This window comes from Elgaria multicarinata, chromosome 1 (assembly GCF_023053635.1).
Source record: "Elgaria multicarinata webbii isolate HBS135686 ecotype San Diego chromosome 1, rElgMul1.1.pri, whole genome shotgun sequence".
NCBI classification, from domain to species: Eukaryota; Metazoa; Chordata; class Lepidosauria; order Squamata; family Anguidae; genus Elgaria; species Elgaria multicarinata.
This window is the reverse complement of record NC_086171.1, coordinates 143,448,927-143,473,801: the sequence shown is the minus strand read 5'-3', so window position 1 is coordinate 143,473,801 and position 24,875 is coordinate 143,448,927. Positions and strand designations below refer to the sequence as shown.

General features: G+C 39.5%; 1 protein-coding gene across 4 annotated transcripts in view; it reads left to right on the top strand.

Annotated features, from left to right (window-relative positions):
* FGGY (FGGY carbohydrate kinase domain containing) overlaps positions 1–24,875 on the top strand; it is a 220,106-nt gene that overhangs the window by 100,525 nt on the left and 94,706 nt on the right. For all 4 annotated transcript variants that reach the window (XM_063138270.1, XM_063138262.1, XM_063138287.1 and 1 more), the window contains exons 6-8: positions 1,779–1,894; positions 14,843–14,971; positions 23,114–23,217. In XM_063138270.1, coding sequence (XP_062994340.1) covers positions 1,779–1,894; positions 14,843–14,971; positions 23,114–23,217 — 349 coding nt within the window. The remainder of the gene's footprint in view (positions 1–1,778; positions 1,895–14,842; positions 14,972–23,113; positions 23,218–24,875) is intronic.

Below are 24,875 nucleotides of genomic sequence, written 5' to 3'. Positions count from 1 at the left end.
ACAATATTACTTCCACAAAGGCTGAGAAAACCGTATCCAGACCATGGCAGGCCTACCCCTTTAAATGCTTTACAAACAGAGCAGAAGAAAGAAGTTCTTCCAACTTCCACCCACTTTTCTCCAGTTGTTTCCTGATTGTCTGAGGAGGGCTCAAATGCTAGGATGCTACCTGAAGCTGCAGCAATCTGGTGTGCAGTGTGCTTTTTGTCACCACCTTCCTATAACACAGGGTAGGTACAAAGAAAGTCGCTCAGTACAAATGGCAGCCCAGGCTTCTTTTGACTTTCTATATTAAAGGTTACCATTCTTGCTCTCCTGTTTTGTGCAGAAAACTGTTTTCAAGTGGGGACTTGTCACATTTCCAAGTGTGCCTGGAATCCTGACAATATATTAGGAAGCTTCCAGTCAAAGGCAGCTTGCTCAGACTGCAAAAAAATGCAGCTGAAAATGTGAGAGGAAGTTCTCTCAGGTTAGAAAGGAGAGCCAACTGTCTGCTGTTCAAAGCTGTTGTTTCTATAATTAAAGGATGCTTAATTATCAATTACTGAAAAGAGATTTGATTGAAACTGCTAGTAAATGCTAAAGAGTAAGTACAGTAAAGAGTAATCTATTGTTTGAATTCACAGGGCTTTAAATAGGGTAATGTTATAATGAATTATCTGACAATATGAGCTTTAATCAACCATTTTCATGGCTAGTATTGCAGTTTTAATTAACTTATGATTGATAATGCTAATGCATGTCACTCATTATGCCACAGTGTTCTTGTTAATTATGATCTTAGTTTTATAGTATTTTGCTGTTGTAGCACAGAAGCTCAAGGATCATGCATGGCAATCGCTAGACATTAACTCCACATTCTCCAACTACTCCCCTTCCTCACTAAAACTTGATTTGTCTGGCTCGCTTTTAAGAGTTAAGATGGTTCTGGTGGTGTTAAGAACAATAGAGATTCTTGTGGCATCATATTTATTATTTATTATGCCATAAACTTTCTTTGATTAGATTCTACTTTATCAGACATATAATATGTTTTTATACATACCCGTATGCAAAACCACAAATGGCTGTCGAGAAAAAAATTGTAAAACATGGTCATGAAATGCAAAGACAACAGTCTGAGACAATTCTGAACCTTAAACATATACAAAATCAATCATAACAGTAGTATGGTGACACAATCCTGGCTTTGCTAGGTTATTTTACACCTGTAGTAGAATAGATGTGATCTAATTCAGCAATTCTATGCTGGAGTCTCTGTTTGAAGTTTTTTGTTAAAGAATTGCAAGTTTCAGGTCAACATTAGAATGTCCTGGGAGATCAATTGATATAAGATTTATGTTTACTTCTTCTTTTGTATAGAGACTGGCCTATTTGTCCTTTCTAAAAAGCAGAACGGTATTACTAACAGGTGCTGGCATATATCTTGCTGGAAAATGAGCCAGTAAACAAGCTGCTGATGTTGTAATTGATATTATTAAGCCCTATAATAATGTTGTCGGAGTAGATAAGGGTACACAGTTGTTTGTACATCGTAAGCTTTATTTATTCACATTTCTAATCTGCCTGATCCCAACAGGTTAGAGTGAGTAATACTAATTTCATTTGAAGTGAAATTCATTAAATGAGATACTTTAATTTCGATATAGCAATGTGTTTGCTAGATGTGCTGCATCAGATGAGTGTCAAGGCTTCCTGCAAGTAGTTTGATCATTTCATGGAAGCCCGTAGCCTTGAGTTGATAAATAAATGTAATTCAGATTTCTTTTCCTCCACAGGTCTTTGTGCACATTGGTGTGTAAGTGGACATACTCTTCAGAGAAAGGCTGGGATGATAGTTTCTGGAAGCTGATTGGACTAGAAGATCTGGTGACAAATAATTATGCAAAAATAGGTAAAACTGTATTACGTACTTTTTAATTGTACAAAGACAGCCTTCATAGAATTAGATAATGGCCCAATTCAGATGTAACAGAAATGGGCTTCCTCTTATGAGAATGTCTTGTGGATGTGGTAAGCCTCAAGATTGCACACAACCCCCCTTTGCTTTCTATCTCCTTTGTGCATAAGGGGAGCTATTGGTAAATTAGGATAGGGTAAGTGATTGGGGGGAAAGCAGGAGTGTTACTATTCACTCCAAATGTCTGTGTATAGTAAGACCGTAATGTTAGAGGGGAGAGTTTACCCTAGGTGGAAATCTGTAATTTGTATCTGAATTGATATGGAATGTATAGATATATGTGAATATACAAATGATGTAACATTTAACCTCTGTAAGAAAAATAAAAGAATTTAAAGAAAAGAAAGCAGGAGTGTTAAAACTAGGTTGAGAGGATTTTAGAGAAATGGATGGGTTAGACCCAAGAATTGCTTATTTCATTGCATGCATCTCTTCTGTTCACCGAAGAGACATTTCTGAAATAATCCTCAGATATAAAGCATTTTCTTTTCAGTCTCCCTTTGTGTATAATTATCCATGAAATGAATCTAACTTGTTTGATCAGTATGACCTATTTAAGCATTATTGAATGACCATGATTTTTAACACAGATTTTTAAAACCAGCACAGAAGAATACGCAAACATTCTCATGTTTGTTTTTTGTTGGTACACAAGTGCTGCTTGCTACTAATAGCAAAATAAATGAATCATCATCATCATCATCATCATCATCATCATCATCATCATCACATAATCATGGTGATAATTAAAACAATGTGGTTAACATTTCTTGTGACCTGCACCACGCTTATTTCAACAGCTTGTATTCTCTTCATGTTGCTATGATCTTTCCTAAAGCCGGAGTTTAATTACAATGTTAGCCTTGCTAATTGCACAATACTTATAGCAGATTTCCATTAAAAGACTATAACGTTCATTTACCAGAAATTTTCCAGGGTAGCTTTATTCAACTCTTCTTGTTCAGTTAATGGACTTTTAATGGCTGTCCTAAGCAGGCATGTCATTAATGAGAACATTAGCATACATGAGGGTTTTTTTAAAAGCCCTAACCCATTCTTCAAAGTTAATCACCTGATTTTTTTTTTTACTAAGACAAGTTTCTATAACAGTTTAATGCAACCGTTACTGCACTAAATGGAAATCATTTGATACCAGTAATGAAATTTACAAAGTTTGTGATTTTCAAATGGAGATGGAATGGATAATCTTTGGACGGTTTTTATAACTGCACATGAAAGCCTCTTCTATACAATTAGTACTTAGTAGTTTTTATTGCTACTATTGCAAAATAAAAAATAAGTCTTTGGACAGACTAAACCTTTCCCCTTCTGTATCTGCCCTGTCACTAATAATAGACTGTAGCTGCTATAGCAACCTATGTAATATAGGAAGAACATTGGATGGCTTAACCCCATTTGTCCTAAAAGATACGAGGAAGCCGTAAACAGCACATGGCAGTGCCAGTGTTAGAAGTGGGGTTAGGGTGGGTCACCAAAGACCTGCTGGTACTCTGCTCCCTCCATTCCGTAAGACAGTTCCAAACTTGATGCTTCCCCACTAACCTGAAACAGTAGGCAGCACTGAGGGCTGTTCCATGTTTCAATACAGGTGGTGGAACTGCTCCCCCTAGAACCAGGGGACAGAGATTCCCCTGTTGGTTACCTTAGAGCCATGAAACTACTGTATTTCTTCAATTCTAAGACACACTTTTTCCCCATATAAACATCTCTAAAAACAGGGTGCATCTTGGAATCGCAGGTGCGTTTATTATTTCTTAGAATCAATGCTTTTTTTTCTGTTGGTGGTATTGAAATTAGTGTGCGTCTTACAATCGATGGCGTCTTAGAATCGAAGAAATACGGTAATCTACGATAACATGGTCTTAAACTCTTGGCATGTTGGTTTTCCCCCCTTCTTAAATCCAGCCATGATAGCTATTATCAGATACACCTTTTAGTAATTATTTCCCCCCCCTCCCTCTTGTGCAAGCTAAAAGAGTATAAGCAGTAAATAAATGCTTTAACAGAAATTTGAGCGTCCTAATGGCTGGTGTGCCCCATGGAAGAGATTTTTTTAAACGTAAATTATTTATGATGTGCAAGCTAACAATTGAATACAATATTTATATAGTGCATTTCAAGGACGGGAAAGCAGCTTTCCATTTTAAACAACTAAGTGTGCATGTCACAAATGAGAACAAATGCCTTAATAAATCTGATAGTTCAGTATAGTGAAACTAGAATGAAAAATATGTATAATAAGCAGTAATGGTACAGCAATCTGGAAATGACAGTTTTATACAGTTACAGAAAATTTCTCTTGTGCTGCTCTTAAATTGTAAATATAAAAACAAATATTGACCAATAGATTGCAGTGGCCTTGGTCAAGGTCTTCATTTTTAATTTTGCTAGTTCTGCCTTGCCTTGTCTCACAACACAGATGTTTCTAGCAGATTCAGGAACTCAGATCTCTGAACTTAAAGATTAGTGTTGCTTTGCCTGTGGCATTATGTGTTATGATGTTCCTCTGGAGAGATATTTGGTATTCACAAACTTAATTGCTGGTGTTATGAGTATTAAGATCAGATTGTTGGACCCAATGACTAAGGATAGAATCAAATTGTTGTTCTGCAGTTGCGCCCTTTACAGTGTCAAGACACAGGGCTGCAACAGGGAGGAGTGGGGGAAATATGGGTTGCATGACCGTCTTCTGTTCACACAGCCATTGGATGCCTTCCCATGGTTTTAGGCTCAACTTAAACATTGACTATGTGAAAACCACATACCCATGCACGGTTCCCCACTGTTCAGCTTCTTTTCTGTGTGCCAATCCTGCCAGTGATTTACACAGTCATGTATAATGATCTAATCATGACAGCTGGCTGCATAGAAATAAGGTGCACTCAGCACCTTGCCTTAGCCAGGCTTGAGTTGCCTGAAGGAGTCTACTGTCATACTTGTACAATTTCTCTATCAGTCTCTAGGCATTGCACATAAGCGACAGTGGGCTAGATGATTAAGGGGGAAGGACTTGCTTTGTACAATCTAATTATTTTAATAGCAGTTGAGTTTATGGAATTCAGTCAGGTGTTAACAATACTTAAAAGACAGATTGGTGGCTTTGTTTATCTTATGGTGAAGAAAGAAGATAAATAGAGATTAACTCAGTCTGTTGGCACACAAGCGAACAACCAACGTACTTACAGTTATATGTGGGGGTGGCTTACTATGACTGTGAACCTGGCCAATGTCCATGCATCCAGGTCATTTGGCCACAGGCTGGGAAGCTGGAGGCTGCATGCCGGCAGTGGATGAAACAATGAAATATGTTGAAAGCCAGGCCCTTCCTTAAAATCAACAAAAATGTAACTACCCTTAAAGTAACACCCACATTCAGTTTCATGTTTAACTGATGCAAAAGATTTTTGGTGATGGAAATACCCCTCTTACAGTACACACAATCTCCCCTGAGCTTTTGACACATCAAGGTGTGGGAGTTCACCTACAAAAATACTTGAACTTCAGACCTCACCTTTTAAAATTCTCAGGGTAGATTAACCTTTTAGATTTGCAAAAATCCATGTTTATTGTGGTCTTTTCTTTTATGTCATGAATTTACTAGTGACATACTTAAGGTTATAGAGTTGAACTTTGAATTGCTGTGAACCTTACTGATCTCTTCAGTATAACTGAGTAGTAGAAGAACGTGGTTGACACAGGGTGGGGTGAGGGTGGAGAGGAAGAGAGAAACTGATACCTAATCTACACCAAGCAGGATATTGCACTATGGAAGTGGTATGAAAGTGGTATATAAAAGGCAGGAGCCACACCAAGCAGGGTGTAGCACTATGAAAGTGGTATAGGGCATGTGTCAATGGACCCCAACAGTTGTCAGTGCACTTCAGTACTGCTATAAAGCGGTAGTGTGGCGCCTGCCTTTTATATACCGCTTTCATACGGCTTTCATAATGCAATATTGTGCTTGATCTAGATTAGGGTCTGAGTATATAGCAGACGCTAGAATTTATATTTTCTTGTGCAAGCCTGTTGGGTCATGACATTATAAAATGCAGATACTGTCTGGTCAGATTGTTTCAACACAAGATCACTTTTTCTTTGCCGAAGTAATTCTTTTTCATATTTAGAATTAAAACTGGGGAACAACACAGCACTTTAGGGTTATACTATCCATTAATGCCCTTTCTTATGGCCAGGATTCCATTCTTTCCAATGTTAATGAAAAGTTTCCTGTTTGCAGATCCTGTCCATTTTATTGTTTCCTGTTGATTGCAGCTGGTGGATTAGTAATAAATGGCCTTCTAATTGTCCATTGAACAGCCCTTCTGAACTGCCAAAACGTTAGTTTTTCTTGCTGTATCAGCAGAGGGGCATTAATAGCTAGTTTTCTTGCTTTTTCTTTTTTATAAAAATAATGAAATAACATTATTATGCTTTTTAAAAAAATGAAAATGGGGTTGGGATGGGAAAGAAAGATGAAATTGTTAAGTAAACTCTTCACTACTCTCCTTTCATCAAGAACAGAAACTGACATTGAGACAATTAAGGGAGCAATATTATGTCCCCTGGACAGTGCCTGGGGTACATAGGATTTTTCAGTTTCATGGTATGAGATCAGAGAAACGGCTCCAACCTTGTATCCACGAAACCGCTCAGCTTGCCCCTTGCCCCTTTTCCTATTGCCACCCCAACCTCCATCCTTTCCCCTCCCGGACATCTCTGCTAGATGGGCAAAATCTCCTGTCCAGTTAAAATCAGAGAGGGAGCCGCCTCTGTCTTTACATAGGATACTCATAAGTCCCCAAGTTTAGGGGCTTACAAGTACGCAGGGTGCAACCCATAGAACTGTGCCCTAAGAGAGGTGATTCAGTTAAGAGCCTGTTCATCTCTAAGCCACTAGCTATGACCAACGGGAAGTAATAAAATGGACTAGGCCTGCAAACATTTAATTAAAGGCTCAGGAGCCCTGAAACATCCAGTAGCACTTTGCACATCTACACTGGACAGGTTGGCGCCCTAATTGTATTTTATTTGTGGTGAGGCAGAGGGGAGCCACAAATTGGTTCTTGGGGAAAACATGGAAGGATAATACAAAAAACATTGGACTGCAGTTATTTGACAATGTAATTTTTTGCATTCCCAATGAATGTGAGTAAGTAATTCCAGAGAAAACAGGTAAGTGTAGAAGCAACATCTGTTAAATTTTCATGAACTCTGGACCTTTTAGGTGCTGAAATCTGCAATCTATTCTTTTAAATAGCCTGATAAATTTTCATCCTCATTCCCTTACTTAAGGGGCTACTTAAGGGACCAAATAATGATTTTTCACTGAATAGCAATGCTTTATGCACAGCCTGATTTTTTTTTCTAAAGCAATGTGTATTTCTCCCAAAGTAGAAAATGTTGTAGATGTGATGTGGCTCTTTCTAAATTAGTCAGTGCTTACTATTTTAAAAGCTAATGCACCTTAAAGATTCTTTATAAATCTGTTGTCACTGAATCTGTGATAGAATTATATGCTTTCAGTCTTCACTTGCATTTTTTTTTCAAAACAAACATTTTTGGGGAGAAAATACATCACTGGAATAATCTATGGGCCTGGTCACTCATTACTTTCCAGGGAGAAATTTACCCCTAATATGAGTCTCAGGCTCTCTCATCTCCCTTCCTGTTCTCAGTAGCACAGAAAGAAACTAATGAGTGAACTGGGCATATACCATGTTTATTTGTGCATAGTACCTTTCTAAGCAACTGTTCTTTGAAATAATGGTGAAGGAAGAAGTTCAGCTGGGTGATCCAGTCAGGGGAAGACCACATTCTTAAACTTTATTTTTATTTAAAATATAAATATTAAAAAAGAAAAAAAACATTTATTATCAAAACCGATAACCAGTGTGAGAGCCAGTGTGGTGTAGTGGCTAAGGTGTTGGACTGCGAGTCGGGAGATTCGGGTTCTAGTCCCCACTCAGCCATGGAAACCCACTGGGTGACTTTGGGCCAATCACATACTTTCAGCCCAACCTAGCTCACAGGGTTGTTGTTGTGAGGATAACATGGAGAGGAGGAGGATTATGTACACCGCCTTGGGTTCCTTGGAGGAAAAAAGGCAGGTTATAAATGCAATAAATAAATAAACCATTCTTTAGATCCAGAGATCCCTTGCCCCAGATAGAAAGGCTTGTTCCATTCACAGAAAGGACGGCAATCCAGAAGAGGCTCTCATTAGAGTGCATGTGAGCAACCTGCAACCTACACGTGGCCCTGGGAGGTCTTCAGTGCAGCCTGCAGCAGGTGCCCAAGACATCCTCTGCCAATTCCCCCACCCCACCCTGGCTGAATTTTGCTGCTTCCCCAGGCTTTTCCTTCCCTGCTAGGCTGGGAGAAAGAGAAGTCTCTTCTTCCTGACCCAGCATGGAAAGAAAGGTCAGTGGAAGGTGAGGGGAAAGTGCATAAATAGGGAGAAGGAAACTGTATATATTAGAGCAGGGGGAGTGTGGATGGCAGAAAGATGTGGGAATGGGGGTAGATGGATGTGTCTGATTATGGAGCTGTTCACACAACAAGCTAACCCACGCTTAGTGGTTAAGTTTGGGTTACTTTGAATCATGGCCTGTTCATTGAACTGTGGGTTAGCTTCCTGTCTGAATGCAGCACGAGTCTTTTAACAATTAGAAAAAAGAGTTCATAAAAGAAGTGCCTTTATGAAAAAGTGAGCTTCACTTTCAAGTATGTTTTAAAGGCTTGATTCATACAGGATATTTCACATATTCTTTAGGCAGTGAATTACTTTACAAGTAATGCTTTAAAAATGCTAGTGTTAGTTTGTCTTCCTGCAGTTTTAACCCTGCATGAATTACAGAATGGCAGAATAATGGCATTGACACCTTCCTAAGACACATCTATGCTCAGTAGAGTTTAGAGACAACACCATGTAGTTTGTGTGGCATTGGTAATATGTCAGAAGGTGAATTTCTGGCCTGTGGTAAAAGGACTGACATGTGAAGTCACTGAGGCACATGAGGGAAACATTCAGCTGTTCATATAGGCTAAGATCAAGAAAGCTATGCCTGAATCTTTGATGCAAGAAAAGCTATGGCAAAGTAATTAGGGTGACCATATGACTGGATTTGCCCGGATTTGTCTGGGTTTTTGATGGCAAATCTGGGAGGGCGAGGGGAAATCCGGATTTTTTTGCAAAGAGCAGCTCTAATGGGAATTAACAAAAATGCTTATAACGCCATCATTTTTTAAGATAAAGACATGAAACTTGGCACAATGGTAGCTCTTAGGAAGGGCTTTAGTCATACCAAATTTGAAACAAATCCGTTCATCCATTGATTTTTTTACGAATTTTTTAAAAATTGAGGTTTTAAAATTATTATTTTTAAAATTGTCATTTTTAAAGATAAAGAGATGAGACTTTGTACCATGATAGGATTTAGGTAGAGCTTTAGCAACACCAAATTTGAAACAGATCTGTTCATTCATTGATTTTTTAGGATTTTTTTTATAAATGAGGTTTTAAAATTATTATTTTTAAACTGTCATTTTTAAAGATAAAGAGCTGAAAGTTGGCACCATGATAGCTTTTAGGTAGAGCTTTAGCCGTACCAAATTTGAAACAGATCTGGGGGCAGTAGCAAACCCTGTTAACAACAGCAGCAGCTTGCAACGAGTGAAGATACATTCAGAAAAGATATTTGAGGGAAGGGGAGAACGTAACACACAGAGTATAGCAAAAGCTTCAAAGTACAGCAAAACCTACAAAAGTAGGAGTGAGTGAAGTTAATTTCAGATACACTGAATCTCTCACTTGTTCTTTATTTCAGTGATTTTAACATTAAGATGTTATGTAGAACAGATTTGTCTTAAATGTGTGCTGTAAAATCAGACATGTGACCAAGGCTATGTTTGGGTGGGCACGCCCCCTTGGTACTGGACATACTCCCTTGGGGGCGACCATGTTGTCCTCCTTTTTGGTTTCCAAAATATGGTCACCCTAAAAGTAATATCACCCTAAAGAATGGGTGATGGGGTAGGCTACTTTAATTTGTATATGGCATTTTGATTTTAAAGTACTGTCTTGGAATACATTTTCTTCCTTCCTTTTTTTTTGCAAGTTAGTTTATGATAATCTCCTTTGTGGTTTTGTAACAGTGAGTGATATGCCGATTTAAACTTCCCCTTCCTGTTTAAAGGAAGTGCAAGAGTGCATTCCCCCCCCCCTTTTCAGTTTTCATTTTTAGTACAGATTTCATTTTTGGCTCAATGTCAGAGTTCAAATGTTTCAGTGAAGATGCTGGCTTTAATCTTTATTGAAGCTCCTTTGTGTTCCATGAGTACTTTTGCAAGCTTTAGCTTAAAAGTTACCTGAGGAATCATCCTGCAGCAGAAATGTTCGCATATGCATAGCTGAGTTTCCTTACCACAGTTGTAAGGAAATTTGTAAGAGGGACATTGTGTGTATACAATTGTATGAACATATGCTCTAATAGCACAAAAGGATTATGTCAGTCAGGTCTATGCACATATAGATATATACACATACTGTCTGCATCACATGTGGACATTTTATGCTTAGGGCACAATTCTATGGACTGTGTCATTGCTGCTCCAAAGCCCTAAAACTCAAAGGTTTCTGAGGCCTCATCTACACCAAGCAGGATATTGCACTATCAAAGCAGCATGAAAGTGGTATATAAAAGGCAGGAGCCACACCAAGTAGGATATAGCGGTATGAAAGCGGTATATGGTATGTGTCATGGGCCCCAACAGTTGTCAGTGTACTTCAATACCACTATAGAGCAGTAGTGCGGCTCCTGCCTTTTATATACCGCTTTCATACCACTTTCATAGTGCAATATCCTGCTTGGTGTAGATTAGGCCTGAGGTTCTTATGCCCTGCCAGGATAAATCCAGCAGGACAGGAAGTGTGGTGGAGTTGAGCACACTTTGGAGAGCACTTTGGAAGGAGCGGGAAGGAGGCTGAAGGACGCTCAGGATAAGTCATATCCTGGCCTCTCCAGTCTCCTCCCCTCCCTGTGCACTGGAACACTCCCTTTCTGTCCTCCATGAAGTCAATTTAGTGACCTTGGTGAGGCAGCCAGCTTGGTTTTCTCTGTGCTGGCTGCGAGGGGGCAGAAATCAGATCTTCGACCTTGGAAGGGGTTTTCGGAGCCATCTTTTGGTCACTGGGACACTTTAATGATGATAATGTATACATACTTTATTCTCCACTGCTTGAATTATAGGTGAGCATTAACGTCCCAAAGTTCTCCATGTATATGTAGATGGTAAAATTGGTGGGGGGCATTTTACCAAATATTCTCTGGGACAAGGTGAAATTCTCCATCAATTTGAAAGGAAGGAAGAAAATTAACTTCTAAGAAAAGTCTGCCCACAATACTGAATAAAACTGTATCAGAAGCAGGACAGTCCCATCAGCTCTGGTCTACTTAAAATTCTCTCTCTCCTTTTTCCCTCCTGAACTCCTTTTCCTTGTGAGTCATGTCTTTTTTTACATTGCAAGCCTAAGGGCAGGGACTGTCTTCTTTGCTAATTGATTGTCAGCCACTCCGAGAGCCTTTTTTCACCGAGGAGCGGGGTAAGAATCTGATAAATAGATTTTTTAAAAAAGATCATTCATACTTGTGGATGAAAGTAAGAAGTAGAGGCCATGCCCACTGCTTCCTTCAGTAATTAAATAACATTAAACAACATTAACATTGGATCTACAGTTGTACCCCAAATTCTCCATGGCAGCAAAATTGGGGAGGCCATTTTGCCAAGTATTCTCCAGGAGAGGGATGAAATTCTCCAACACTTCAGGAGGAGCTTGAAAAAGAAGGTTTTCAAAGAACTATCAGTTGTTTATTTTTTTGAGAACTTTCAGTCCTAGGTTGTTTAGGATCTCTGGTCTGTAATCTCCAATTGCACCATAACTGGATTTCCTGAGAATTCCTAATTTTTCTTCAGCTTCTTAGTTTTTTTACCACAGAGCTGAGTGGGTAGACAAACATTCCAGGCCTAACCATGGTCAGTAGAAACCTAATATAAGAATATGATTGTTGCATAGTATATAACATAAATTTTGAGTCACAGTAGTTGCCTAAATTCATTGATAGTTATGCTAGGATGAATTTGCTCCTTTAAGTTTATTATTATTATTATTATTATTATTATTATTATTATTATTATTATTTATATAGCACCATCAATGTACATGGTGCTGTACAGAGTAAAACAGTAAATAGCAAGACCCTGCCGCATAGGCTTACATTCTAATAAGTTTCCCCCTCAAATGCCACATTAAGTTAGGAAAAAGAACTAGTCTCCTCTTCATACTTTTTGTATTCCCCCTCCCTTCACCTTTGAAATGTAGCCAATAACAGTTCCACATAAAACACAACTGGTTCTGCATGACAGGTTAAAAGCAGCTCTTGAATGAGTAAATGTGTCATAGCTGAGTCAGCTGTACCCCCTTGCTGGGTTTTTCTTTTGTTATTTTTAAAGGCTAATGAATACTAAAATGTCTCATTCTATTAAATATTAGTACGACTTTGGACCCTGTGATTTACTTACTCGGGTTGACTAAAGATGTATTGTTGTCCGCCTCATGTGTTACGTCTGGTAAATAGCCAGTTACCATGGCAACTGCCTGGAAAGGTGGTGGGTCATTGGTACCACATAAATTTCTTTAAACAAAACACGAGCATAGCAAATTCCAGGGCTGGTCTTTAGGAAAGGATAAAAGGAAAGGAAAAGTTTCAGACAGCTTCTTCCTTTGGTAAACTTGCTCCTCATTTCACAGGGGGAAAATCTTCTAAAAATGGGATGTCTGGTGTGAAATAGAGGGCGCTACGAACGAAGGTTCTGCAGTACGAAGGGCTCTGTTTTTCTCAAACAGCTATTTGAACATGAAACAGAAAGTTCGTTTACTCCAGATTATTGTTTAACTGAGTTGAGATTATTTTTAGAAATACTTATTGTAAAAGCACTATTAAAGGATTCGCACAACCAAATAAGCCAGAGGTTTGCTTTTATAGCAAGCGTGTTCTTCTTTGTCCTGTGGACAGACACCTCCTCCTGCATCATTTTGCTTGTTATCGCTTTGCTTTTGGCCCACTATAATCTCAAGCTGTTAGGAATGTTAGCATGTCTGGGTCTGTTCTCATCCTCCCTTCTACGTATATAATGAATGAGGATAAATAGGATAGTGTCCTTTGGCCTTGTCCCCTGACCTCCACGCATCTGCTGGCCCAGCCTCTGACCTCCAGGCATTCAGCAGTACATGAAAATGGGCTGTATGCACACAGTGTCTGTGCCTACACATTTGAACCTTGGCACAGTCATGATTCTTGACAGACATTACGAGCGTACTGCCTGTTTTTACCTTCTGCTGAATGTCTAGGGCCAGGCAGCATGATGCCGCATCACCTCCATGCATTCATGATGGATGTGGAAGATAAGGTGAAAATGGGTCTTCAGGCCTCATGTAATAATGTTTGCATATCATAGACAACACTGGATGGTCAATTTGCAATGGAACGTAGGTTGGATAAATTCTTGGAGGTGAAAGCTATCAATGGGTACTAGCCCTCATGGTTGTGTGCTATCTCCAGCACTCGAGGCAGTAAGCCTGGGTGCACCAGTTGCTGGGGAACATGGGTGGGAGGGTGCTGTTGCACCATGTCCTGCTTTGTTGGTCCCTGGCCAACGGCTGGTTGGCCACTGTGTGAACAGAGTGCTGTTCTAGATTGGACCCTTGGTCTGATCCAGCATGGTACTTCTTACATTCTAGTATTTGTTGTTTATCCCAGTATTGTCTACTCTAGCAAGGTTCTCTAGAACTTCAAGTGGAGATTACATCACCTGCCATCTGATCCTTTTAATTAGCCTCTGGGTTCTTCATTTTTTTCTGCCCCCATTCTTAACCTCACCTTCTGTCTTATTTTGGAGGATCCTGTTTGCATTGGCAGTAGCATCCATCCCTGCTTACCTTACTCACTATACAGCATCTGCCGGTAACTGAAAATTCAAACTTTCTGGTGCACAGCTCAAACGCTTAACTGCTACAGTATACCTACTCACATGTACATTGTAGTCAGATCTCAGGTGGACAAACGTTTGCTATACAAGGCATAAGCAAATCAGCAGGATTAGGGAAGAGACAGGCATCCGTTCTTCCAATCATGCAAAAAAAGTTGTGATTAGAATACTTTAACTACCACTTTGCTGCAGCCATAGTTAGGGTCTTCAGAGTACTAGTTGAGTCCTGTTGAAGCCCATGCCATTTTAACCTTGGCCATAGATGGTAAGGAATATAAGAAGAGCCATGCTGGATCAGACCAAGGATCCATCTAGTCCAGCATTCTTTTCACATGGGGCCAACCAGCTGCCCACTGGAAACCCACAAGCAGGACCTGAGTGCAAGAGCACCTTCCCACCGATGTTCCCCAGCAACTGTTGTAGGATTCATATGAAAGGTTTTGGGTGCATATGACATTAGCTGTAATGGCCACAAAACATTACACTAATTTCTTGAAGGGAATAGTAACTTCTTTCCACCCAAGTACCGAACACTATTGAAACAACACGTATGTTCTCTTGAAAACCGCACAGTGTAGCTGTACAAATAAAGCATCCATGTTTATCTGATGTTTAGAGAAATGCAATTATACTGTTGATATAAGCAGTTAAATTGTTTTGATTAGCATTTCATGACGTGTGTGTTTTAAAATAAAATGGAGTATTATCTGTGCTTGGTAAATAAAATGAAACGTATATTAGTTGAGGAAAAAATAGAAAAAATAGCTGGTATATTTTTTATTTTTGTGTTGTTGTTTTCCTCTTGTGTCTGCTCAGGAAATGAAGTTCTCACTCCGGGAGCTCCAGTTGGAAAGGGGCTAACACCAGAAGCTGCAAAAGACCTGGGCCTTTCTAAGGGAATTGCTGTAGCTGCGTCTCTCATTGATGCCCATGCTGGAGGGATAGGTAAGATAATGGGTGTCTTTGCTCTGCCTCACTTGCTTTGCATAAGCAGAGCCTTGGGTTGCAAAGCCTGCAGGGCAGAGCAGGAGCATTCGGTACATATTTTCAGTTTCTGTGACCACGCGGATATAATCAAGTATTGTTGTTTATTATTATTTATTACATTTATATACCGCCCCATAGCCGAATCTCTCTGGGCAGTTTATAAAGATTAAAACATTGAACATTAAAAACAAGTATACAAAATTTTAAAAGCATAAAAACAACCAATATCCAGTTAAAAAAGAAAGCATATGGCCAAGAAGACTTTGGAGAAACTATTAAGTGAAATAGGGCAGCATGTGTAAAACAATGCCGGAATGCTACTTCGGACAAGTATTGTATGTCTAATCAGTTTAGGGATGTTTGAGAATAAGCTAACAGAGGGTGCCATTTTGAGCTCAAAGCCCTGCGGTGGTGGCGGTGAATCTGCACTGCGTCAGTTATATGACGCAGCTGCAGATTCGTAATCACGGTGGGGCTTTTCCACAAAGCTGCACACTAAAATATTTGGGACTTACCCTGACTTTTTCGGTGGAAGCAAGGTCACCCTGGCTCTTCCACTGTCTGACTTGGCTCCGTGCCTGATCTGGGTGGTAGTCCTAGCAGAAGGTGACCACCGATTGGTCACTGGAAGCCAGGAAGAGGGCAGGGGCAGCAGCTCCAGTACCCGGATGACTACCGGAAACCCCACACTCTCTCCCTGGTGTCGGAATTACCCGATGCTACCCCAGTTAAGTGAAATTGTGGGATTTTAGGGGAATACGGTGCTAACTTGGCACCATGAAAACAGCCCCCTGGTCACATGGTTTTTCAGAGCAATTCCAGTCCTACAACTGTATGATGCCCATAATTTTGTTCAGTATTTTTCAACAATTTCCAACTTCTCATTGCTTTAATTATCTTGGCAGCATTCAGGTATTTTTAAAAGTAACATTACATATATTTACCTGGTTACAATGTAGACATCCCACTGAAATAAGGGAATTAAAACAGAAAAGTCCCTGCATGATGATTTGCCATGTTATTTTTTATGCTTTCTTGGTGTGTAAAATACAGTTACATAGCAACTTTTACTAACCTGTCATGTGAAGTCCATGCCTAGTAATTTAACCTAACGTCATCACTAGGGAGCCCCTACAAATACTTTGAGTGGTCATATGTGATTAAATCCAATGTTAGTCCTACTTAAAGTAAATTTATTTATTTATTTATTTATTTATTTATTTATTTAATTACATTTATATACCGCCCCACAGCCGAAGCTCTCTGGGTGGTTTACAACATTTAAAAATAGTAAACATTAAAAGTATACAATTTAAAACACACACACACACACACACACACACACACACACACACACAAACAGTATAAAAACAACAGTATCCATTTAAAAACAACAATTGTGGGGTCCATTAAAAACAAACTTAACGTTGTTAAATGCTGTTAAAATGCTGTTAAAAAAATGCCTGGGAGAAGAGAAAAGTCTTGACCTGGCGCCGAAAAGATAACAATGTTGGCGTTGAAATGCATTGAAAGATACTTTTTTATTTGTATACCATCTTCCTATCAATAAAATGGCACTCAAGGTGGCTTACAGTCATAGATAAATAAAACCTGACTGGGAAATGCTGGGAGTTGTAGGACTTTTTCCTGTCTAAACATGCATAGGATTGCACCCTTAAACAGTAATAAAATTAATGGCTAACTTAGGGCACAACCCAATCAATAGCACCCTCAATGATCGGAGGTCCCTGAACTCAGAAGCTTCCAAAGATGCATTGCAGAGCGGTGGACATGATCTTTGCCTTCTTGTACAAAGCCCTCCATATTTTGCTAGATGGGCATTTTAGCTTTTTAGCCCATCTAGTGATGGCACTTCAGAAGGGGAGGGAATCCCCAATATTCTGTGGCTGCCTCAGATAATATTGAGGGGCCTTAGGATTGCTCCCACCAGTCTTATTCATTTTAGTGAGTCTACCATAAGTAGGATTAAAATTAGATTTAACCCATGTCATTTTCTATCTTTACTAGAGAGGTAGAGAGAGGTAGAATGTGATTATGGTAAATCAGTTGTTGGAAGTAGAATAGGGGAATTATTGGCATGTTAGAACTTTACTTCTTAGAAGTAGGGATATCTGCTTTCTTTGTGATGAATAGAATCAGAGTAGGACTTCCTCTGGAGAGTAGTTCTGAACATGGGGGATACTTCCTATTCCTATTTGCTGGTGAAATTCAAATTGATGCCAGGCATTGTCCTTTACTTCTTTAGTGCAGTCATTCTTTCTTTAGGGATTTAAATGGTCCCTTTCCAGCTAAGAGCTGGAGAGCAACAGATTTTTTTAAAAAAAAATCCTAGTTTTTACATGGAAAATCAGGATGGATGCTTTGCAATGGAATTTGATTCCCCTGCCCCCATAAGCCTCTCTCTCACGCACTCATCAGTGACCCTCTAACCCTACCCTCTTTCCTTCTCTCTCTTACTTAGTGGCACTGGCGACTGGTCAAGGGGGAGGACAGAAGGTGGGGAGACCTTTTTCTCCCTGTTCTGCCTAATTTGCTGCTATGCAGTGTGCCAGACACAAGTAGGCCTAAAGATGATACTTTTCCTTTGGCCTACTTGTGTCAGCAGCCCATGTCTGTTTATGCCTTCTGCATGTGGGTGAAACTTTGCTCCTTCCCACTTTTTTCTTGCTGCAGGAGCAGCAGCAACAATGTCCGCCAACAGTGGGTGGGAGGGATGAGTTTGGAGGATCATGAGGGGGATGGAAAGATAGTTGGGCGACCACTGACTAGAAGAGAGTAAAGAGTGGAATCCTTCTCCGGCTCACATTAAAGCTAAATTGGAGAAAATTTGGAGGGTCATAATACTCGCCTTGTGTTTGAGGACTTGCATTTCTAAGCAAGGAAATACACATCTTTCTCTGCATATACAGCCAAGGGGTAAGCTGGTTATTATCTGGTTATTATCAGTGGGTATATCTGCCCTAGTTCATACATTCAGTAGGGGACTAAGATAAAATAGCTTACCACCACCTGCAACAAAAAGTGAACAAGGCCTCCATATGATTAGGCACATCATCATAATCATCATCAAAAATTATTTCTTACCCACCTCCCCATTTGGATCGAGGCAGGGAACAACAATAAGTATAAATACATAAAATTGATTAAAAACATAGTACACATTATTAAAACATCCTAAAAACATCCTAAAATTCCACTGGGTGGGCCTACCAGAAGAGATCAGTCTTAATAGTTTTCTTAAATGCTAAAGACTTTTAAGTTGGCAGGCCATTCCACAGTCTGGGAGCAGCAGAAGAGAAGGGCCTCTGGGTAATACTTGTCAGCCTAATTTTGGCTGACTGAAGTAGATTCTTCCCAGAGGACCTGAGTGTGCAAGGCGGATTGTATGGGAGAAGGCGATCCTGCAGGTAGCCTGGACCCAAACCATGTAGGGCTTTAAAGGTAATAACCAACACTTTATACTTTGCCCGGAAGCTAATTGGCAGCCAGTGAAGAGATTTTAAAACTGGTGTAATGTGGTTACCCCTAGGTGTACCGGTGACCAACCTGGCTGCCATATTTTGAACTAGTTGAAGTTTCCAGACTAGGCACAACGGTAGCCCTATGTAGAGCACATTGCAGAAGTTGAGCCTTGAAGTTACCATTGCGTGCACTACTGTCTTAAGATCTTCCAACTCTAGGAAGAGGAAGGGTCTGGTTCATACTGGAGCTGCCTGCATGGTGTGGGGCAGGGGTTGTGCATGACAGTATTTGATGCTGCCCTAGCTGAATGTTTGAATAAGAGTCTCTTCTTACAGCAACCAGAATGGAGCTTCCCCTCTCTTCATCACTGCTGTCCGGAATGTTTGCCAGAAAGGAAATTTACAAGAAAGTCTTAATTTCCCATTTTGCTGGCTGGAATATAAGCATAAGAGAGTCAAATTACGACAGCTCCTCAAAATATACATTGCAAATCAGTAGAATGCTAAACTTCTTTTTACAAATGAATATCAGTTAGACTGATTAATAGGATGCTGCATTCTTGGCAACTCCAGTCCAACGTGGCCTCAGCAAAGGGCAGGATGCTTGTTTTGCACTATTACAAGTTTATATGAATGCAAACTCAGGGATACAGAGAAACCATGGTGGGAGAGACCGGTGCAAATGAGGCCACTCGATTTTAAATGCCAGATATGAACTTTGGTTTTGAACACTAAGCCCCAAGGGATGAAAATATTTGCCCGCAGTAGACTCAAAAGATTTGATACTCTCCATAATAGATACATTAAATAGTTTAATGTGCATTTCATTTATAATCCAGCATGATTCCATTTTCAAGCTTGGCCTGTTTTAGTATTAAACCGGAGAGGCGTGTGTGTGTGTGTGTGTGTGTGTGTTTATTTTAGAGATGGAAGATGCCATGTCAGGCATTAGGGCTACTAAAAATCTTCTCAGCTGTTTCCTTTTGACATGCTAATCTTGACATTTGGTTAACCCTTGGTTGTCCTTTCTTGTTATACAGTGCAGTCTCAAGTAATAAGATAACACCTTGGTTTGCAGAGACTAATCTTAAATTTGAATGTGAACGCTACCTGACTCTAATTTCTAACCCTCGTCTTAGATCAGTCCTTGCACGATTAAAGATGCAACAGATGAAAACAGCAGTGCTAGAAGGGCGTTTTAATAAAAATCCTTATGCCTCGAGATTTTGCCCTTGCCGTAGTGGCAAAGTGGAGGATCTGCCTCAATATGTGTTCTGCTGCCCTATCTATTCTGAAATTTGTTCTAAATGTTTAGATCATTTTTTTGTCCGGCTGGTCTGATTCAGAAAGAATATGCTTTCTGTTTACATGCAACAACAAGACTGTCATATTGGCATTGGCCAACTTCGCTCTTATAGCTTAAATGTATAGAACAAAATTTCTGACCTTGTATGTATGATTTGTTTTAGTATTGTTTTTATTATGTTTGTTGTAACCATAGGTTGAAACAATAAAGCTTTACTACTACTACTACTGCAAATGGGTACCAAAGGTCAACCTAGGATCACAAATAATTATTATTATTATTATTATTATTATTATTATTATTATTATTATTATTCCTAAGAACTGCAGATTGAAGTGATGTTGGTAGGAAAGCAGCATTTCGGAAAATATAAAAGCCCCCTCCCCCCAGAAAGGAGAAGCAGGGAGTGGAGCCCTTGTGCTGTTTTCCTACTTTCAGCAAGGTAGTACAAGACCCTGATCCCCCATCAGTGCCCTCTATGCCTCCCCAGGCCCCCATTCTCTTACAGCCTTTGCTTTATTGGATCACTTTTTGGCAGTGTAATTTGCATATATGGGCCCCACGATCCAGGGGAACAAGACATAGGGGACCAGAACATAGCAGTAAAGCCCCTCTACCCCTGGCAGCATTCTGGATTCAGAATGAACCTAAGCAAGCACAGTATGATTTTGCCAGCAGTTGCTGCCACAAGCTTTACTGGGGCAGAAAACTTAATAATCAACCCAATAAAGGGTCAGTGTAGTGTAGTGGTTAAAGCATTGGACTGGGACTCAAGAGATCCAAGTTCTAGTTCCCACTTGTCTATATGAAGTTCACTGGGTGACTTGGGCCAGTCACTGACACTCAGCCTAGCCTACCTCCCAGGTTTTTTGTGAGGATAAAATGGAGACAAGGAGGTTCATTTAAGTTGCCTTGGGTTCCTTACAAGAGGAAAAAGGTGGGATATAAATGTAATAATGTAATATAAATATATAAAGAATTGCCTTTATTGGAAGCCTGAATAATGCATTAAAAATTCAGTTTTCAGCACATATGAGAAGGATTGTTAATTTTTTTATATAACTATAAAGTATAGTCCCTGGTTACTGTAATCTTTGTCCAATATAGACTGCTGACTAGGTCTACTCATTTGTTGTTTTTTTGGCTTGAGGCCATTAAGCCAAAAATAATCTCATCAGGCATGGGGCTACGTAATCTCACCCCCACATTACATCCTGATAACCAATATGTTGCATGGAGTTTATACAAATAGAGTAATTTGTATAAGATTTTTATTTAAGCTTATTTAAGCCACAGTGGCTTGTTTGATCATGCGAACTGGCCCACGGTCTGAAACAGGCCAAAGTATCTGTGTGGCAGACAGCATAGTATACACATACTCAAACAAAACATATGTAGACCTTTTATTAATCCAACTCTCCAATTACCTCAGTGATGTAACTTCCCTCCAAGCATATTTTCTTTGTGATTAATGCATATTTTGCCCTGTGACTCATTAATAACAATGTGAATCATACAAACATCTACAAGTTGCAGTGATAATCCTTACTTTAATTAACATACAATTTTGAGATACAGAAAATATTCTAAATATCCTTGTGCACTTCTAATTATAGCACTTCTTTGTAAAGGAAATTCTCTGTTGGGTGTCTCTATGCGGTGCCCGCAACACAATGTGGCATATTTGCCTGTCCACAGGATAAACTAAAAAAGAAAGTTTAATTGCTATCAGGCAGTTGTGATTGTTTCTGCTCTTTACAAATGAGTAAGTCCTTTGCATGTATGAAATACCCTGGACATAAATCTCCAGTTATGACGGCTATTGGGAACTACTATGAATGTAAATGCAAGAGCATCAGTGGAATAATAATGGTGATCAAAATACTATAGAGAATAATTTACTCACAATAAAAAATTTGTTTGATTTGTTGCGGGAGATTGTCATGTAAATTTTGTAGAAAGAGACATAATTAAGGGCTGATCAGGTTTTGCATAATGTTCCTATCTTTGCTCTAGGAATCCAGCATTAGAATTTAGGACTGCCAGTTTCATTCTTTGTACCTGTAATTTTATCTTTAAAACGTAATAACCATTGCAGCTATTATACAAGCAGAAACCAGTCATGAACCTCATCAAAGACTAAATTTCCCGTCTTAAGGCTGTATCCATTGCTACAGACCCTTGCTGTGTCTGCATACTTTTTCATATATGTCCTTGCATCATTGGAAGCTGATTTTGCTAGGAATTAACATGACTGAAATACAGTCACTGAAGCGGATTTACTTTGGATCAAGTCATCTGGATATTATAGGAGTGGATAACACGAGAGTGTATTCACCCCTTGAAAAAAAAGTTTAAAATTATTTTAGGGGGGAAAGGCATCAGTATTACTACAGAGTACCAAAAAGGTCAGATTTAATTTGTTTGTATTTAGCTTGTTTGCACAGTTGCATTTTTTGTTTGTTTGTTTAGCAGGTAGAGTATATCCCGGTTAGATGCAAGCACACACACACAAACACACACATATGTGCAAAGTGAAATAATTTAGCCAAAAAAGGGAAGAATGTTGATACGTAAGAATGTCAAAAATCCAGATGAATGTTGTGAATGCCAGCACTCACTATTGTATTATCCCTGCTTCTGATAGGGAACCAGTGTGAAGCAAAGTGAATGCATAGTTTTGGCCAATTCAACTTGCAGGCTTCATTAAGGTCAATGACTATGGGCAGAACTTGATGCGATGATAGTCCTGTGGATTCATATGTGGGCTGAATTGAACAGCTGTAAAGTGAGAAGGTGGGACAAGGAATTTTAAGGGGAAAGCAATAGGCAAGAGGAGAGTGCTGAGACATGCTTTTTTCTTCTACTCCCTCCTCACTTCCTCACTAGCTTTCCCCCCATAAATGGGCTCTGAGACCAGAAATAAGCACAGGTAGAAGAAAAATGGATCGGAATGGGGGGAAATAAGAAGAGTCCTGCTGGATCAAGACTAAGAACCTACCTGGTTCAGCATTATGTTTCCACAGTGACCAGCCAGATGCCGATGGGGATTGGAGGGGGAAAGTGGCAGGCAAATGAAGGGTTCAGCACTCCTTTGTGTGGGTAATGCTTAATTGGGTCCAGTTGGTTAAAGGATGAGAACAAATAGACACACAGGAATAGCTGGGATAATAAATTGGCCAAAACTTTATAGGCTTGGCGGTGGCATAGAGCATGGCTCCTGTAATCGGCCAGCTCGTTCACAGTGATACGATTTAAGAATTTTGTTTTGTCTTAAAAATGGAGTTTCTTTGTTTTGGATCTTTATGCCAGGCATGATTGGAGCCAATGTGAAAGGGCATAATGTGCCCTGTGAAAACCAGCCGATAACTTCCCGAATTGCTGTGATATGTGGGACATCTTCATGCCACATGGCGGTAAGTTTGGGGGGCAGGATTTTGATGCCAGTCACATACAACTGGCTGATGAAAAACTGACCTTTTAGCACTTCTTTTAATTTCTTTGCCCTTGCCTGTTCGTATGTGTGCTGTGTATTATGGTAACTCTATCATTACCTTCAGAGATTTGTAATATATCACCATGCATTTGCTATCAAAAGCATCTTTAATAGTAGTAAAAATCAATACTGGTGGGGGGAAAGGCACAAAATATAAAAGGAAAGTCAGAAATTATTCTGCTGTGACTTCAACTGGGCATTGTGAAATTGGAGCCGGAGACTCTGGCTTTGAGTAACCCATGATGTGCATGTCACTAATGTATAACGGAGTACTTGGTGTCTTTAGAAAAGCCCCTTAGACCTTCATCTCTCCCACCTCCTCACTCAATCAATATAAATCCATCTTGCTCTGAGAGCTCTAATGATCTATAGAGTTACGCGAGATGCATTGTGGCTCCAAAAAAGCCCAGATAAGCAATTTTTGCTTCAATAATTTTTCTCACTGAATTAGTGGGAAAGCTTTTTCCTGGGATTGCAATTAAAGTTTAGTGTCTCTCTTTTTAAAATTAATACCTTTTTAAAAACGTATAAGGCTGAAAGCATTCCATTGTCATGACTATGTGTCTCGGTCATTTTTATTCCATTTATTCCATTCCATTTAAAGCGTGTTAACTTACTTATGTAAACTCAATCATTATGTGGGATTTGACAAAACAAGCATATGTAGCAAAATAAAGCACATGTGCATTGTTCACAAATGAAAGTGTATACTGGTTTTGTATATGTTTTTTTCCAACATAAAGATGATATTTGTATTAGAAAAAAGTGTTTTGTGAAGTAGCCCTCAGATGCAGAAAAGAGACATTGCCCCACTGTAAAGCATAGTTTACTGTAGTTTACTGCCGTTTGCTCTGTAAATTCAGGCGTATAAAGCAGCAGCAGCAGCAGCAACTTCATAACACAGTGAGGTAGTCATAAGCTGTTTACAACAACAATTTAATGTATTAGCTTTTAGTCATGCAAAGCATTTTAAGTCAGCTATATAGAAGTGTATGCTGTAGCATGAGTTTCAGCGCCTGGCTAAATGAGCATTTCAACCTAGATGATTCCAGTGTGTTGTGTGAGGTTTTGACATGGGTGAGACAGAAACATAATCGAGGTGCATAAAATTATACACAATATGAAGAAAGTAGATAGGGAGGTTTTTTCCTTCTCTCATAATACTAAAATCTGGTGTCATCCATGATGCTTTAGGGTGGATTCCTGCATTGAGCAGGGGGTTGGACTTGATGGCCTTGTAGGCCCCTTCCAACTCTGCTATTCTATGGTTCTATGTGACTAACTTGAATGGTGAGAGATTCAGGACAGATTAAAGGAAGTATTATCATAGAATCATAGAATAGTAGAGTTGGAAGGGGCCTATAAGGCCATCGAGTCGAACCCCTTCACACACAGTGCACAGTTAAACTGTGGAATTGTCTATCACAAGAAGTAGTGATAGCCACCAACGTGGATGGCTTGAAAAGGGGATTAGACCAATTCATGGAGAGTAAGGCTGTCAGTGGCTACTAGTCATGATGATGGCTATATATTACCTCCAGTATCAGAGGCAGTATCTCGCTGGGTAACACAAGCAGG